The sequence below is a fragment of the Strix aluco genome, chromosome Z (assembly GCF_031877795.1).
Source record: "Strix aluco isolate bStrAlu1 chromosome Z, bStrAlu1.hap1, whole genome shotgun sequence".
Lineage (NCBI taxonomy): Eukaryota > Metazoa > Chordata > Aves > Strigiformes > Strigidae > Strix > Strix aluco.
The window spans coordinates 1333794-1351249 of record NC_133971.1 but is presented as its reverse complement, the minus strand read 5'-3'; the positions used below and the strand labels follow the sequence as shown (position 1 = coordinate 1351249).

Genomic DNA, 17456 nt, shown 5'->3' with positions numbered 1-17456 from the left:
CACCCCTAACCCAAGAATTATGAACCCTGCTCTCTTTTTTTAAAGGTTAAAAATACTGTGCAAATATTTGTCAGCGAGCACTATATACAGTTTATTAATAACCTTCTACCTAAATTTGTGCATCGATTTGCTAGTGAAGTAAATGGCTTTACAAAACAAGTGAAATCAGCCCACACAGCTATTTAATTTTTCTGATTTTAACACCTTTACATGATAATATCTCAAAAAAACCCAGATCTAGCACAGCAGCTCAAGACTTTGAGAAATTTTAATTCTATTTTTAATTATGCAAATAATAAGAAGGCTTAAAACTTGAAAGCAGCACAGCACCATTAGGGAAGAGTGGCCAGAAAACTACTGAGAAACTATACACATTATTCTTTTGGAGACACATAGAGGAAAAAGGTAAGAATGGATTGTATTCCACTACAGTCAAACTGCCAGTCTAGTAGAAAAGAGCATAAACTGCTCCTTTGTTATCACTCGCATGACTCCAAAGAGGAGAAAAGCCAGACACCAAACCTGCCTGAAGAGGCATATGAAGAGCTGTACAAAGTGGGGACCGAGAATGATTCCTTAAGGACTCTGCTCTTGGAAGGCCTGGCTACCCCTGTCATCTGTGCACCACCAGCAGTCAGGGAAATTTGTTTTTGAGAAGCATCACTGTGAAAACTTCCACACAAAAACTCTAATTCATAAGAAGAGTAACAGGAAAATGAAAGCCACCCTTTGGCATGAATCCTTCACTAACGTTAACAAGTAAGCTTTAAGGAAATTGTTTATACATAAGAAAGGATTTAGAGGAAGAGTTGGGACATGTTTGCCACTTACAGGGAGTTACTGGATGATTTCAAGATAGGCTAAAATGCTGTAACAAAGTTGAGAGATTTAATGATTACATTCAAAGCTCAACTGTTTCATGATTCTGATTTGATGAAACACAAAACAATGTCATTAAAACACAACTTGAAGGAGAATAAGTTTCCAGACCTAGATGGCATGTTTGGTAAAACATCATAGTTCTTCTTAAAAAAAAAAAAGCCAGAAGACCACATGCTAAAAGTTACCTTACTTGATCTTTTCCAACTCTTCCTCATTAGCATTGTCTGAAAATAAAATAGAGCATTTTAATTACCTTTTCTCTGCAATACAGAAAAGGAGGCCAACTGTCTCCAACGGGACAATCCACATTTAACCACCACTACAACTGAAGCAGCAGCACGACACTCCAGCGACAGCTACACAAGACTGAAATAAATCCAGACAACTAGCAGCACTGTTCACACCCAGGCATACTTTTCGGGGTGATATGAATTTCTGGAGACAATGCATTATGTGAAATCGTTTAAAAAAATAAAGAAGAAAGAAAAAATTAGGTAAGCAAATGAAAAAAATTAATGTGCCATTACTGATAGTGGCTTCAATTTTGACTGATACTTGAATTATAGTTTTTTTAATATTAATGTACCCTAATTTTTCAGAACACTACTGTTTAGCTCACAGGTGTAGCCACATAAGAAAAATCCTGCATAAGGCTCCTTGGACAACATGCATCTATTACAAAATCCTTATGTTTACCACTGCTAATTAGTTTCACAGCAGCAAAAATAGCTCTTTGGTTTGGTAATTATATACATGGGATAGAAAAAAATTCACACCTTGACTCTTTAAAAAAACCAAAATGCAGTAGCCCCATCCCATTACCTAAATAATCTGTAAAACCTTGGCACTGCTAGAGACAATGCTCTGACATGCCAGGAGGCAACGTGTCCAGTGTCCACAGGCACAGATTCTTAATCATTAAATAAAAGAGACAAACTGGTCAAGATGTATGTGGACAATTTATCTGTGAACACAACTGTTGCTTAAAGCAGTTCTGTGGAAACACAGAGAAATTAATTTATAGAATTCAATAACATTTAGCAGCCTGTTGTTGACACCGAGCAAGAATAAATCACAGGCCAGTAATTTCTATTGAAACTTTGTAATGAAAAACAAACAACTTTTATTTTTTATTAACTACTGCAAAAACGCTTTCTTTTTCAGATAATGGAAATAGATTTTGAAATGCAAACATTTTCCCTGCTAAGAAATAAAAAGTATTACATGGGGAAAAAATGGGAGAAAATGCGTGGGGTTTGTACTTTTGAAATATCTAGAATTTCTTCAAGTAGGCACAGCTTTTTGAGACAAGAAAAACAACTAGATGCTGAGGAAAATTTTTAAGTTGCTATAGACAATTAGGCTCTGCTGTAAATTAACGATAACTGTAGCACTGTGGCTTTGGAAAATATACTAAGTGTTTTATAAAGCTGGAGAAAGCCAGTGAACTCATTTTTACAGGAGAGGCACGTAAGAATTAAGCAGCCTGAGGCCCACAGCAGGCCCTGGAGACAACCTCTGAGTTCCTGGGTCCTGTCCAGCATAGCACTGCTCCTCCCTTCCTCATCGCTGCTGAACCTGACACAGCTACAAGTCAGAGCAGAAACTCAGCTTCACCAGGCTTTGGACCAGGCTGTGAGCAAGGAGGAGAACATGGCCCAGCAGCTGAACTAACTACACATCCGATATTATATCAGCTCTGAGGAGTGGGGTTTGAGCAGTAGCTACAGAAAAGTATGACCATGCTCGCTGAGCGCATCAGCATCATCACCAGCTGCAGCAGGGTAAGCTGGAGCCATCGTACCCATCCTCAGAAGCCAATAAAACAAATATGTAGCACCAGGCAGGTGAGGGTGGATGATCTACATGGAACTTTTTAATCTGAAAATATTCCATGTGCTGAGTCCATCTCTGTCATTCTTTTCTTTTTTCTGTGATGCTGTTATCCCTCTGGCAAATTAAAAAAAAAATAAATATTGCATTGCAAGATCTAAGACAGCAAGCGAATTGACAGCATATTAATGTTGTTAATATTTTCATATGTAGCAAAAAAATATTAAGGATCATTTAGGATAAATTATTTAAGGAAGAAAGAATGCTGTGAATTTTATTCTCATTAAAGAGCAACTTCCAAGTAGCACTCCTATGTTTCCTTTTTTCCATTTTCTCTGCTACTCAGGCCACTGGCAGTGGTGGAACAGTAGTCCCCAATCTCTGCTGGCCCCAGGCAACAGTTCTCATCAACTTTCTCATGTCCTGCAGCGGAGAGCTGTGCCTAAGACCATGGTTGGAAACAACTGTTGTGGAGAAGACACGTGAGACATGCAGCTGTGATGGACTCAGAGTCGCACTGCAAGTGCTCCAGGGACGAAATCTGTGCACTGAACTCTGCTGGAGAAAGAGCCAGAAAAACTCACATGCGCTGCAGCACCCACGATTGCACCACCAAGCACAGAACCTGCAGACATCACGTACACATCTTTAATTGGCATGCATGCAACTCAAACGGCACACAGGCATGCACAGCACTACATGTATCCAAGGGAAAATATGAACAGAATACTGTCGCAATTAAAAGAAACAAAACAAGCTTAATTGGAGCACGTCTAAGTCAAAAAATCAAGTCATTGCTAGTGCTGACTTCTTTTAAACTGGTCATCAGAAGGAGAAATTGATGAAAAATACAGAAAGTACATCATAAACACATTATTGTTTAAAAGAGCGGAAAATTATTTTTTAGAGCTCACAGGTTTTAACATTTTTATACATACATGCTTTCCCCATACTCCTTTATTTCACGTCTTCTTAGTTTACACTGCTTATCTAAGCTATCTGTTCTCTCAAAGCAAACTAATTAAAAATGCCGCATTAATGTAAAGAACAAATATTATTAACAGCACAGAACAAATGCAAATGAATTATTGGAACTAGTGCTACTGCAACTTAACTGCGTTAGGCTGGGAATAGAGTATACTTTTCACGAATACTAATGAAATTCTTATTTTTACCGTTGTAAAAGAATAATTCATTCATCAATTCTGCTTCACGATTTATGACTGTTCAAAAATCAGAACAAATCAGATTGCCTTCATTTGTCAAAACTCAAAAGAATAGGACTTCTATTCATGTACGTAGTTTGAATATTACAAGACTATTATCTCAAAAGTTCACATTTTTATGCCTTTAGAACAAGCACTAGGTTGCAAAAGGCAAAGATAATTATGTACAAGATTTCCTAGAAGTTTTGATATGTTCACCTGCCCTTACTCTTACATTAATATTCAGTGATAAATGCAGGCTACTTCTGCATTTTCTTCCAATAAAACATACCACAAAAATCAAATAGTGTTCTTATTTATGAAACTAGTATACTGAAAGTCCTTTAATTGAAACCATGTCCAATATTCTTCTACTGGAAAAACACAAATTGTAAATTACTTAAGCACTGTTTTTCACAATCCACCAGGACTCAAAGATAAATACTCCCCTGTCCTAGTCTGTAATATAATTTTACATACAGTTATACAAACATATGGATATGTTAATATTCTTAATTGATATCTGAATCCAAAGATGTAATCTGTTCTGCTCCTAGGAAACGGGACCTTCTAAACAACACCTCATCAGTCAGCACACAGAAAATCTGTATTTCATCAGAATTTCTTTCAGAAAAATAAGGAAGAGAATGCTCCTGCATGTACCAAATCTCTCTCTCATCTCTTTGCACACCTCAAGGCTTCACAAAAGGTAGTTCCACCCAAAAAGATAACCAGCTATTACTCTTGTCAAACTGACTGCTTGTTTTTTAAATCATTTGTAATTCCTCTCTCACAGACAGCAGGCAATATACAAGGCACCCACTTCTGTACCAAAAGCTTTAACTTCAAACTCCCAACTGGAGTATCTGATCCTCGACCAGTGTCAGTATTTCTTATGCAGTGTGACAGGATGCATCTTCCTGTAATATATAGCTACATTATTCTGATGTGCCAATAAAATGCTTTGCTACAAGACCTGTCCTCTAGCTACACAAATGCATCCTCAGAAGACTTTCCCCTGATCTGCGCTTCAATGCATGACCTCCAAACCACTCCCAGTCACTCCGGTTCAGGCAGTGAAGGCATGTCCTTCGAAAGCCTAATCCACCTCAAAAAGTTACTGAACGACACGTCACAAACAGCAAGTCTTGTTCAACCAGGTTGGGTTTGGATGTTGGCTACAGAGCTGCCCAAAATACAGGATTGGACTCAATGCTGCTTCTATGGCCACGGGAAAGCTAATACTTCCTTTCTTGAAGCTATTTCTTTTTTTATTTCCCCAGTCGTCTTAATGAACACTCTCATTTTAAATACATGGACTTAGGGAACATGAAATTTAAGTGCTAGCAGTTAACTTCTGACTTCTTCAGCTTGACGAATTAACCATTTTACACCACTTACATGTGACAACATGTGCAAGCAATTTAGAGTTATCACCTGAACAAATGAAAACTTATTCAGAAGAAAATACATTTTTGAAATGTAGGCTATGTGGGGATATCAAACCAACAGGATCTAAATAAATTTGTAATGGCTTAGGAAAAAAATGCACATGACATGAAGAAACAGTGTTTCTATGTCTCCTATGCAGCAGTCATTAAAGCATATTTGAAAGTGCTCACAGGTTTTTATCTACGTATTTCAACTATACTATTTGAATTATTACCTATATAGAGACATCCAAGTAGAAGGGAAGCAACAACCATTTGAACAGCACGCTACGCAGACTGGGAATGTAGGAGTTGCTTTAATTACTACTTTATGCAGTGCACATTTCCAGAGTGGACACGAATTAGCCTTGATCCTCTAACATAACATTTGAAAATTTATTGATCTCAACCATATTAAATTCAATAAAAATTATCCTCATTACTACACGACCTTTTAAAAATAACCAAGGATGACAGTTTAATTGGAGTGATACATTTTGTAATATATCTACTCCTTAGAGAGTAAATAAAATCTAATAAATATATAAATAAGTACATGTGGCAACTGAATAAAAGATAATTGTGCCTTGAATTATTAAACTCCTAACACATTAACATACAGCAATTCAGTATTAATGTTGTAGGTCGTCTTCCCTTCATTGTGACACAAATTCTCTGATTTTACTGCAACTTTGTCAGAACCGTATCCTGAGAAGGCTGTTTTCTAATAAATTCAGATTAGGAATCAAAAGCTTAATCCAAATCTTGGGCATTTTCAGAATTAAGTCCCATGTTAACAGTTTGAATGGGAAGAAAAATCAGTCACTTGAGCTAAACTAAAAGGTTTAGCTTTCTAAATAGAAAGCTAATCACGAAATTCATAACAGCACAAAACCAATTCTTCCCCCTACTACAACCAGTCAGCTGGATATGGAAACACTTTGCTATCCAGCAACTCTATGGCACTCCCATTACTTTGGATGTTCAGTTGCTAATTCACAAATACCCGTATGAAAAAGATGTTACACTGTAGTGTCATATTTTCACCTTCCCACCTGTGGTTTTCTGGAGTGCTCTTTGTACAGTAGCTGGTAACACTGTGCAGCGGGCTAGCTGTCCTATCTGCATGGTGAAAAAAGGAAACTAATGTGCTGTCCACATGACGTTTTCCCACATAAAAATATAGTATTTCTGTGCTGCATGATCTAGGATTATGACAGGATAATGCCAAAGACACTTGGAAAAACAGGGCTATTACCAGCTGACTCAGAAATGTTGGTCTTACCCAAATACACACACACACAAAAAAAATTTAAATATATTTTTCAATTTAAGTGATGAACATTTTTGCGGTGCAAACTTGCAGGACAGTGTTCTGAGTTGTCTGGACAAACATATTGGTAAAAGAAAGAAAAATACACTGTTTAAATAAACCTCCTCCACTTTACTACCATATTCCATTATTTTTGTTAAGTTCTAACAGAACATCATGAAGAAAATTAAGAGATGAGAAACCAATTTTCAAAACTCTATACCTGTCACACTAAATGCCAAACACCAACAACTGACTTACAAGGCTATTTAATAATAGCTAGGAGAAGAGTGAAAAAAGAACAATATTACAACCTGACAATATTCCTCAGGTGTGCAACAGGATGATGCGTCACACTGCAGCATACAGAGACATCTGTGCTCTTACAAAAATGACATAGTTGACTATACCCATGGAAAATTTCATCAGATTAATACTTTTTTCTTTGCCTCTCTGAAGCCAAAGGAATCCACGATATTCTACAACCTCTGAGTGAGGTGTCATCTCTTGTATTTCTGCCATAGTCGTACGACTGCTGCTCAAGTCAAAAGTCAACTGACAAAAAGCTGATAAATACATCCAACCAGAGACAGAATTTGTCACAACTAACAGGATCTATAAAACTGGAAACTCTTTTCACTTACAGCTAAGCAGCTCAGAAAACTAAGATTGATGAAGGAATTACAATAAACCTAGAAAACCACACAATTCTGTAATTGAAATCTAGTAATGAAATTGAAAAACATCAAATAATACTTCAACATTAGATGCCAAAAAGCAGAAATACTACCTTTCCTCAAGTTTCTTTATTTTCAGTGTGGAATAGGATTCAAATGTTCTTATCTAGAGATGGTAGCACTAGGTCCCAAATTCTTCACCAGTGGTTTACTGGTATCTTTCCATATTAATCAGCACCATTCACCTGCAACTGACTGTATCTGAAGCTGCTGAACATTTATGTTCCCTCTTGATCCCTCATCTCAGGGAGGATCCAAGTCAGATGAAGCATGTGCTACTATACCAGAAATCCTGTTCAGCGTTATTTGAAGAATTGAAAAATCCAATTAATCTCAGAATGTATAGTTTACTCTTGTGCTTTAAGTCATCCAACCACAGGACAATCACAAGAGTGGTGACATGTATTAAAATATTTAAAATTACCACTTCTCGCTGTTCTTCTCTAGGAGCCAACAGAACTGACAACAATATACTTCCCAGATCATGGTCGGGGTAACGAGGATCCTTCAGACTCAAGGTAACATCTGTTTGCCTAGGAGACAAAAATATATGCATTTATTTTGATGTCAGGCTCTCAGATAATGAAATTTCTGAATCATGAGAGTTAAAGGCATCTCCATTTATATGAAACTACTTGAAAATGTGTCACAAATTTACCTTATTTCTACTTTTAAGTATTGCAGTCTAAACACTCATAAATACTAAATACTGGTACTCCATGTCAAGTACTCGCACATACTGAAGTAATTAAATCTGATCTGTAACATTAATGGATTAAAAAAACCAGAAAAAGTCAGACAGTAGGTGGTAATGCTGTGAATGAAAATGATATAAAAACAATATTGAAGTGGTTATAAAACTAACCTCTCCATAGACGCTGTAGAAAATGTTGTGCACAATCAGTTAACATATTATTAACGTTCATATTACAGTAATACCCTAAACATAAGTGTTTTTTCCTTGGCTAGTTTTATGTGGTGTAGGTTCATATAATTATTTTCCAGTACAATGTTCTATTTGCAATTCCACAAACAGGATATCAGCAGATAACCATACAGAATTACTCCGTAGGCTTGTTTGTGCCATACCTGTTTAATTCCAGTGAAGTGAGATCCAGAAATGCCGAACCAATGAAGTCATCCTGAAGTCCAAAGTCATAGTCAAAGACCTAAGATGCACAAGAGATAAATGCATTTTTCAGTAGTGGAAACATTTTTTTGGATGTTTTCTTGCTTTGTGACTAGTTCTTGAAATTCCTTTTCCAGATTTAAGCCCTGTGTTTCTCACGTGTCAAACCAGGACTACCAAACCTGCAACTTTCTGGCCACAAAATCAAGTTTAAAGCTGCTCATGTTAAAATCAGAACGCATCATGTACAGGTATGAGGGCATACCACTTCCAGACCGCATACATATGTGAACCACATCAACTTTCTAAAAACAAAAGAAGCATTTTTATAAACTTAGGCACTAAAGGAAGGAAGACCAAAAGAGTAACTAAAGTTAAGCAGGATCATTGATTTGTAACATTTGGATTATATAGGTAAGACTTCAGTTTCTGTACTTTCTTGAAGTATTTTTGACCTATGTATGTTCTAATTAGAACTCTAAACTACAGTTTTTCCAAAGCCATTTTTGGAACTTTATTTTTATCTACTTTGTTTTACACAATTAAGGAAAACTTTTGGATATAGATCACCATAAACTACTGGGGCCAGAAAAGCACTTTTCCATTCTGTGCCTATAAAACAACGATCCACAAGATGGATATCTAAGAAGCGCTAGTGGCACTGCTGCTAATTACTCTGGGCATGGCTGGCCTCTCTTTGATTTAAACTCAAGCTATCTGTTATTTTGGAATAAGTGATGCCTCTGTTATAACAAAATCATCCTCACCTGTGATATACTAAGGAGAGTTAAAATGTAAAAAAAAAAAAAAAAAAAAGCGCATATAAGCAAACCCACTGTGTTCAGGTGCAAATAGAAAAAATCCAAACCTAAGAGAATTGGGCAGACCTCTTGATAAATTTTCAGATTAACCTCAGCAAGCAATTGCTATTAATGAGATAGATTATGCTGCATATCAGAATTATGCAATGGTATTTCCATAAATAAAAGGGATGCCATCATCATGAAACAGAGTTTACTTTTTCTGTCCTTCTTGTAAGATCACACTAAAGAAGTATAAAACAATTACGGCCTGAAATAAACAAAAATGCCTGTATTTACCTTTTTTTTAAAAAAAAAAAATTACATCATCATTATACAGATGTAATGTAAATCATTTTCACCTCTAAACAGTCTTTAGTAATGCACTACTGCACAATAAATTTTTCAGTATACAAAAATGACACAATATAAATCCTTTCAATAACTCTTCCGTTGTACTTTGACAGACATAAGTAAAACAGTGTCTCACCTTTATATACAATGGTTCTCTTGGGTTATCTATAAGAATACAAGCTTTTTCTTCCCACACAGGATTGAGGTTCTTGTGTATTGTTTTACTTCTAAATACTTCTTTTCCTCCAAGTTTGAACTTGACGTACGGATCACTGGTTCCTGTTAAAGACATGTATATATTGTTAATTATGTCCTTTTAATACTTTAAGGGAATGCAGACTAAATTACCTTAAACAGAACTAAATATAATTCCGACTGATAGTCAAATTGAAAACAGCAGCCAAGGAAAGACCTTTTTATTGTCACAATTTATTATTTTCCACAGTGTCATTACTCAGGTAACTCACTGTGATAACATCAAATGGGTGCTTGCGTCACCTTCTGTTGTTTGCAACCTATACTCAAAGTCATACATGAAATACTGGCTACTGCAGCGTAGTTTTGAGTTAACAGAATTATGTCCTTATTAGGACTAGGATTTTATCTTAATGCAATCACAAAAATTAGATTATAAAGCTAAAATTGTTTCCATACAATATTAATCGAATTATCTTATGCCTCTCCAAGGTCTCCATAACTCCTCATTGACTTTGTTGTGTCCAGGCTTCCCCCTTCCACAAAGACACACTTCCTACAACACTCACAATGAGCAAAATCAACTCTAAAGCCAGTCCACAACCTTCATGTACCTCCAGCAGCAACCACCTACCTGTGGGAGCGCACAGCTTTAAGCCCCCTGATACAACCGAATAACAATTAACTATGACCAGAAAGACAATGCTGGGGGGAACTGGAGGAGAAATGCTCAACGTGGCACCAGTGGAGAGTGGAGGGGACGTGGGTGTGGGAGTGTCAGAAGGCACAACTGGTGGAAGGAGGACTCTTGGGGCGGCACGTGTTGGGGGCAAAGAGATTAGCAACTGTTCAGGAGCACAACTGTGTCCTCTTCCCAGGACACCCATGTGGGGAGACAAAGGACAGCCAGCAAAAACCTCATGGCCCACAAAGAGAGATAAATCCCTGCCAGCAACCAGAAGGTACAAAATGGCACATCCAAACCCAGCACAGACGTGGTTCCTCGAATGGCCGGAGTCCTGGTGATGTGAGAAGGACCTGTCAGCTGGTGGCCTTCCCCTCGTGTGTGACCCAGACAACACATCTGTGGTTGTGAATGTGAGTACGTGGGTGTGAGAGCGTGAAAGCAAATGACTAAAATCGGTTCTGGTTTAAAATAAAATCACTTTCCCCTGCCGCAAGGTTTCACAGCGAGATGTGCTACGCTGCCGTTACCACACTGCAACAACACAAGCCACAAGTTGACCTCAACACCCAGTCTGTCGACTAGAGCTGACATGTGGGAAACAGAGCAAACTCGGGGGAAGGACAGGGCAGAAGGGGCCAAGTGCCTCTTCCACATGATTCCAGCAGTCCCCCCACAGAGACCAGCGGCTGAGCAGCACGAGGCAGCCCCTGATGAACGCCGAAGCTGGAGCAAGCCGTTGGCGTGGCTGGAAGGAGCAACTGCGGGGCTGGTGGCTGCCCCACCACTGCCCATTCCCCTGTGCCAGCACCTGCACTTCAGGAACTGGCCAGCAAATGGATTTGGGAACTGGTCCGGCTGAGGAAGGCTCCAAGGCCCAGCTGCAAGACACAGAAGTTGTGCCTGAGACAGTCCTTGTAGAAACAACCACCTCCATGATGGACTGAAGGAGGACTTTAGGTGTTGGAATGGGCTGCCCAGGGCAGGGGGGGAGTCCCCATCCCTGGAGGGGTTGAAGAGTCGGGCTGACCCAGCGCTGAGGGATCTGGTGGAGTTGGGAACGGTCAGGGTGAGGTTCATGGTTGGACTGGAGGAGCTTCAAGGGCTTTTCCAACCCAGATGATTCTGGGATTCTGTAACTCAGGAGTTGTAATTGGCAAAATACTGTAATTTGGAAGGAAGTGTTTGTGGTAGATCAGCTGTCATCCCACAGGGATGGAGACTGTGACTTTTTATAATAAATCCCATATGTTCCATTCTACTCCAGCAAATATACCATGTCGCTATATCAAAGTACTTTACAATCCTTAATTAATTAGTTCCTATAAAAGCTCTGTTAGGTGAATGTACGTATTTTTCCTGTGCTCCAACCAGAGAGACAAAGCATAGAGCAAAGTGGTTAGAAGAGGATGCCAGTTTAAGGAAAAATCTGGCCACCTGAGTTCCCCGGGCCCTGCTCTAGCCACAGGAGATCCAGTTATGGAGTAGCTGTGCTAGTCATGAAGAAACTAGTGACCTATTAACACATATTTGAAACCTTAGCAGAAGCATGTCTTCTTTGCCGCATTAGCTGTGATTCTGTGACTACTCGTCTTTTCCCGCATGTTTTGATTACAAAAAATAGAGTTCAGTCTTAAAACAGAAAACAACTGCATAGAAAATTCAAACTAATACCTTTCTTAATATGCTAGTTGGTAAGATTCCATTGTCATGTGATGGGATTCATATTTCTGCTTCTCTCTCAGCTATTTCTGAGCCTTAGTATCTAATTATTTCAAGACTATCCTAAAATAAACAATAATTCTAGCACAAATAATAATTGCATCTTCATGAGCAACAGCAAAATTATAAGACAGACCTTTTTTTTTTTTTTACACTTTTAACACTTTTCACAGGATGGGCATATTCTAGAGGTTTCTGTTTACATCCAGGGAAATGCAGTCGTTACCTTTTATTAACATCACAACACGCTCTTCTAAACAGAAAGGCTGGTACGACCAGAGCTCTTTGCACTATTTCATGCAGCCACAAGATGTCAGTACTCCTTACCTAAAATTACATATCTCGTTCAAAAAAACTACAGCGGTGGAAAACTGGGATCTCACACATGACACGGCTGCGGTTATTCCCTTCTGCAATTACTGGGGCAGAATTTCAGTGGTGTAAAAACGTTTAGTCTAGCACAAGTAACTTGTTTCTCGGTTATACAAGTAGTGGTGATGCTTTTTAAAGCAAAGATCAGACATTTGAATTAATTCCGTGAAATCTGAAGGACGCTTTGAACATGGACACCAACAAATCAGCAACAGTAATACAAGCCATAACTCCCCCACAAGCCGTAATTCTCCCACTGATTCTCCTCATGACTGGCTTGAGGTGCAGATAGCTGGCCTTTAAGCACTAACTTTTATTGTGCAGACTTCACAGATCTCAAAAACTCTTTTGAAATTTGAAATGGATGTAAAATACTGTTGTGAGACACATACGCAATGAATAGTTTAGGATCGAGATGTCAAATAATTTAATATTAATTCATATTTATGTGTAAATTTAGTTTCAGGCTGGCTCAGATGTTAGTTCCACTTACAACACATTGAAAAACCTCAAGGTTTGCATCTCTGTGCTATGAATTCTGAGAACCACTAAGGAGACGCATCTCTGCTTTAAAGCTGAGAATTCATTAGGTCCACTTAGTCAAAAGCTCCATGCCCTTCACAGACCTTGCCCATTCCTTGAAGAAACCATCAAATTTTCAAAACTGCATGTAAAAGAAAGGCAAGATTAAACAAAACCCAATCTAATCAGCCAAAAAATCATTCCGGAGGAGCAGAACAGAGACCAAAACTTTGTCCTCTCTCAGTTCTGCTGAACTGCATCAAGCCACCTCCAGCAGTGCTCTGCCACAAGGTCCCAAATTTAATATATAATAACAACAATTTTCACATGTATTATATAATTTTAATTCATTAATTGTTCACTCGTATTAGTATTACGCTATTAATATATTTACGCTATTTTAATATATTTAAAATATTTTAGTAATAATATACTAATACAGAATTTTAATCAACATCAACAATTCAATTCACATATTTTTTTCTCTTTTAAAGAGAAAAAAATTTCACTTTACTTGGGACCTTACTGTTAACAGCCATTAGAAGTTCATTAAACAAAACCAGAAAAAAACCAAAGACTCAGACTGAGCCCACCAGAACATGTTATGTCACGGATTGTTGTTACTCAAGACTCAAGACTTTTCATTGGTTTCCTGCTTACCAAACCATTCAAATGAACCCGACACACTAAGGCCTAATTGCACAAACGTTTGTCTTATCTGTAGCAGCTAAGAACATCATCCTGAGCCTCCAACTCAGGAGCTTAAAACCTTCTCTCAAAAAAATGAAGCGTGAGACACCGCTCTCTTGCTGAAGCACCACCACTGCCTGTGTAAAGGCAATAAGGACTCTTGGCACAGGGTGGCAGCCTCTCTTTTCCTAGGAAACATCGGCCTAACAGACACCTAAGGATGCTGCCAAAGTCCAGGAGAGAAACTATCCATCATCTCAGCCGCTGTCACCTGGGCCTGCCAAGCCACCGCTCCCCCCAGCCCTGCGGGCCCAGCTCTAGCCTTAGCACCCGGGTCTGATGCTTCTCTCCCTCTGTGCAGACATCTCCTAAAATGGATTTTGCTTTCCAAGTTTAGGACATAGATTACATCTCGTAAGCAGACATGAGAGAATATTAAAAATATTTTGCTGGAGAAATAGTAAAGATGTTAAAGGAATACTAAACTGCTTTTTTGGAAGGAACCAGAGCTGTGTGATAGAGTGGAAGTACAGCAAATTTGGCCAGAATAATAATCAAAGATGTACTGGACAGAAAGCACATTCATTCCAGTAAATTCTATACATTTACTTAATTGGTTCCTGAGGCTTTGTAACAGGCTTTTCAACATTATTAGGCCACTTGTTACAGCCTTTTTTTCCTTAATGAAATCATATTTAATAGAATGTGATGAACTGCTAACTGAACAAAATTCCACAGTGAACACAGGGGTGAATGTAACTGGAGGAATGAGCTTGAGACTGCTCCCCCGTAACTGGTGCTAACGAGACAGAAAGGATGAGGCAAAAGTTTCCCTACTCCTCTACAGTATCCTCACTCAGTGTGAACAAAGTCAAACTATCATCATGTCTAAAAAAACCTCAGCTGAAGTTCTACCTATAGCAGGTGGTAACCACACTGAAATCCTTAAGGCAAATTTTAAAATCACACACTAGAAAGAGGGAATACAGGCTATAAAAACCCCAATATAATAGAGATGAACAGGACCGAAAAACAGCACTTTCAGCTGTCACTTCAGGTAGATAAGTTTTTGTACTTCATATAGCAAGAAAAAAGAAATTACATTTTAGAAGAATGGTGAGTTACCAAGTACATTTATTACACAAGCTAATTAACTGCTTTAATTAAAACTGTTTAACTATAGCACAATTAAATGCATTCCTTTTTCCACCACTGCTATTCACTCACAGTTTAACTTTTGAAACAGAACAGAAAGCCACATGCAACTCCATTCTGAAAAAGTGACCATGCCATAAAAGCTTCTGCATAGCTCAGACCCTCATCACTCTGCAATTCAAACTCTACTTTCATTTTTTAAAAAAACTTCAAAAAACTAACTTTCCCCTGGGGAACACCTGGTTTTCAGCCTGTTGAGAAAAAGATTTCAGAAAGGAAAACAGAGCAAATCAGAGAGAAACTCTCTTCTTTTCCTCTCCCTACAGCTTCAGTCTTTGGGAAAAGAGCAAACCAACCAATTCATGAAGGTCTTCCCTGTGGGTAGTTATCACTGCTGCAAAGTGGACCACTCAGACACAAAATGTTCTTTTTTTTTTTTTACCTGAGGTACTGAGGCTAAGCTGTAATGTTACAGGGGTTGCAGCCAGTCCAGTTCCTAATGTAAATCACGAGTCTCCTTTGGATTCACCATACACACACAATAAATAACATGCTTAGACCAATTTCGGCCTAGTGGTTTGAAAAAATAGAAGCTTCAAATAGGATTAACTGGAAATCACAGTAATTAAATAGGATCTGCTGCTGTACAGGACATAGGAGGAATACTGCAGGGATAAGCACAGTCTAAAAAGCAGTAAACACCCAATAAATATGGGGGAACAGAAGTTTTCATCACCGCAAGTAATCAGGCAACATACACATTTCTAGAAGCAAAAATAAGGTAAAAGCACATTCTTAATTCTTGCATGCTTAGAACTATAACTAAAGCTCTGTCACAGCTTTCTATTATTCCTCCATTTTACTTTCAGTCTTGGAAATGTTTCATTTGATCCACAATTACTTGAAAAGAAAGCACGCCACTAGAGATGTGCAGAGATCCGCAATAACTTCGATGTCATAATTTCTGAGAAGCTTAATTATTCATACAAATATTTGTTCTGGATTCACTGCATGAAGAGCTCTTTCACTGACGTCCAGCTCTTTCACCTTCTCTCTCACTTCATCCACACTCACTTCTCTCTTAATAAAGTTTCTCAGTCTCCAGTTACTTTCTTCATTACAACGAAAGTAGAAGAAAAAGCAGGGAGGGGAGTTCCCAAGTATGTGTCAGCTGAGTGTGTCAAGCAAAACTTATACCAGTTCACAGAATTTTACATATTTTATACTTCCAAGCTGCAATATGAAGCATCTCATAAAAAGAAACATAGAAGAATATATCCGCTCTGTCCAATCTTTTATTCTGAAAAGTAGGGAGACTACTCACCACAAATTGGTTTCTATTAATTTAATGAACAGAAATACTAATTACAAGTAATTACTTGTCTTGTACAAGAGCTGCTAAGCCTATCTTCTCATCGGTCTTCAGCAACCCCCTAAACACCACAACACTATGACGCTAAAAACTACGGTTTTCCATAAATAATCCTACTTTCTGTCCTCTCTTCTCAGCAAAGAATTATCCACCCAAATAACCTAAAAAGGACACTAATTAGTTTAAATGATACAAAGCACTTCTGGAAAACTAGAATCTTAAGAATGAAGATGCCAATAAGAAATTCACAGTGAGCACATGGATGCTACAAAATGCAGAGTCCTTCCGCTCAAAAGTCAACAGGGAATACAAAATGTTAATTATTCAGTGCCCATTAAAAAAATACCGGTTATAACAATCACAGCTTTTTATCCTTCTTTTGAACAGTCATCCCTGTCACAGTAAAAGTCAGCTTTAGTATTATCTTTCAATGTAGCCCAAGATAACTATCTTTGCTTATTTTAGCAAATACTCAGCTAAGCAAATATTAATTAGGCTTGTGAAATAGAAAGGATGAAAAAAACATACTGGCACAGGACTGAACAGACAAAAAGCAAAAGTGCAGTGGTCAGCCTAATTACAAGAAAACATTTATGTTTCACTTTAAGCATGGCTGAAGCGAGATTCGTTTAAACAGGCTTTAAGCATGCTACGGAAGTGTTTTCCTTGCAACTCAAATTATTATTCTAGTTAATATGCTTTAATATAAACAGAATTACAACCCTTAATCAAAGGAAACACTGTTTGCTCTGCCCCTAAAACCTCAGGGCTGAAATTATAATCTTCCTGAAATTGTTTAAAATCTTCCTGAAATTGTTTAAAGCATGACCATTTGTTTTTCAAGACAGCCAGCTTCTGCGAAATCAATCAGAGGTTTCAGCTCTTCTGGGACAAAGAGAGCTCTGATTTGCTTTGTCTAAAAAGCACAGCTCACTGTTGGTCCTATACATTGTACCTTCCACTTTTAACAGAAATAATCTTCTGGTGTATATAGTTGCAATCGACAAACATGTGAGTTGCCCCTGTCAATGTAACAGTGCACTCAGTGATCTTCCTCTCCA

The 17456-nt window shown here is 38.1% G+C and overlaps 1 protein-coding gene across 8 annotated transcripts in view; it reads right to left on the bottom strand.

Annotated features, from left to right (window-relative positions):
- MCTP1 (multiple C2 and transmembrane domain containing 1) overlaps positions 1-17456 on the bottom strand; it is a 278735-nt gene that overhangs the window by 143496 nt on the left and 117783 nt on the right. For 7 of the 8 annotated variants that reach the window (XR_012621495.1, XM_074811508.1, XM_074811511.1 and 4 more), the window contains 4 exons: positions 9819-9961; positions 8489-8568; positions 7824-7932; positions 1068-1106 (listed from right to left, as the gene is read on the bottom strand). Coding sequence is in view for 7 of the 8 variants with exons in the window: in XM_074811508.1 (XP_074667609.1) it covers positions 1068-1106; positions 7824-7932; positions 8489-8568; positions 9819-9961 (371 nt within the window). In the remaining variant the exon portion in view is untranslated. The remainder of the gene's footprint in view (positions 1-1067; positions 1107-7823; positions 7933-8488; positions 8569-9818; positions 9962-17456) is intronic. The other variant, XM_074811510.1, reaches the window with a different exon arrangement.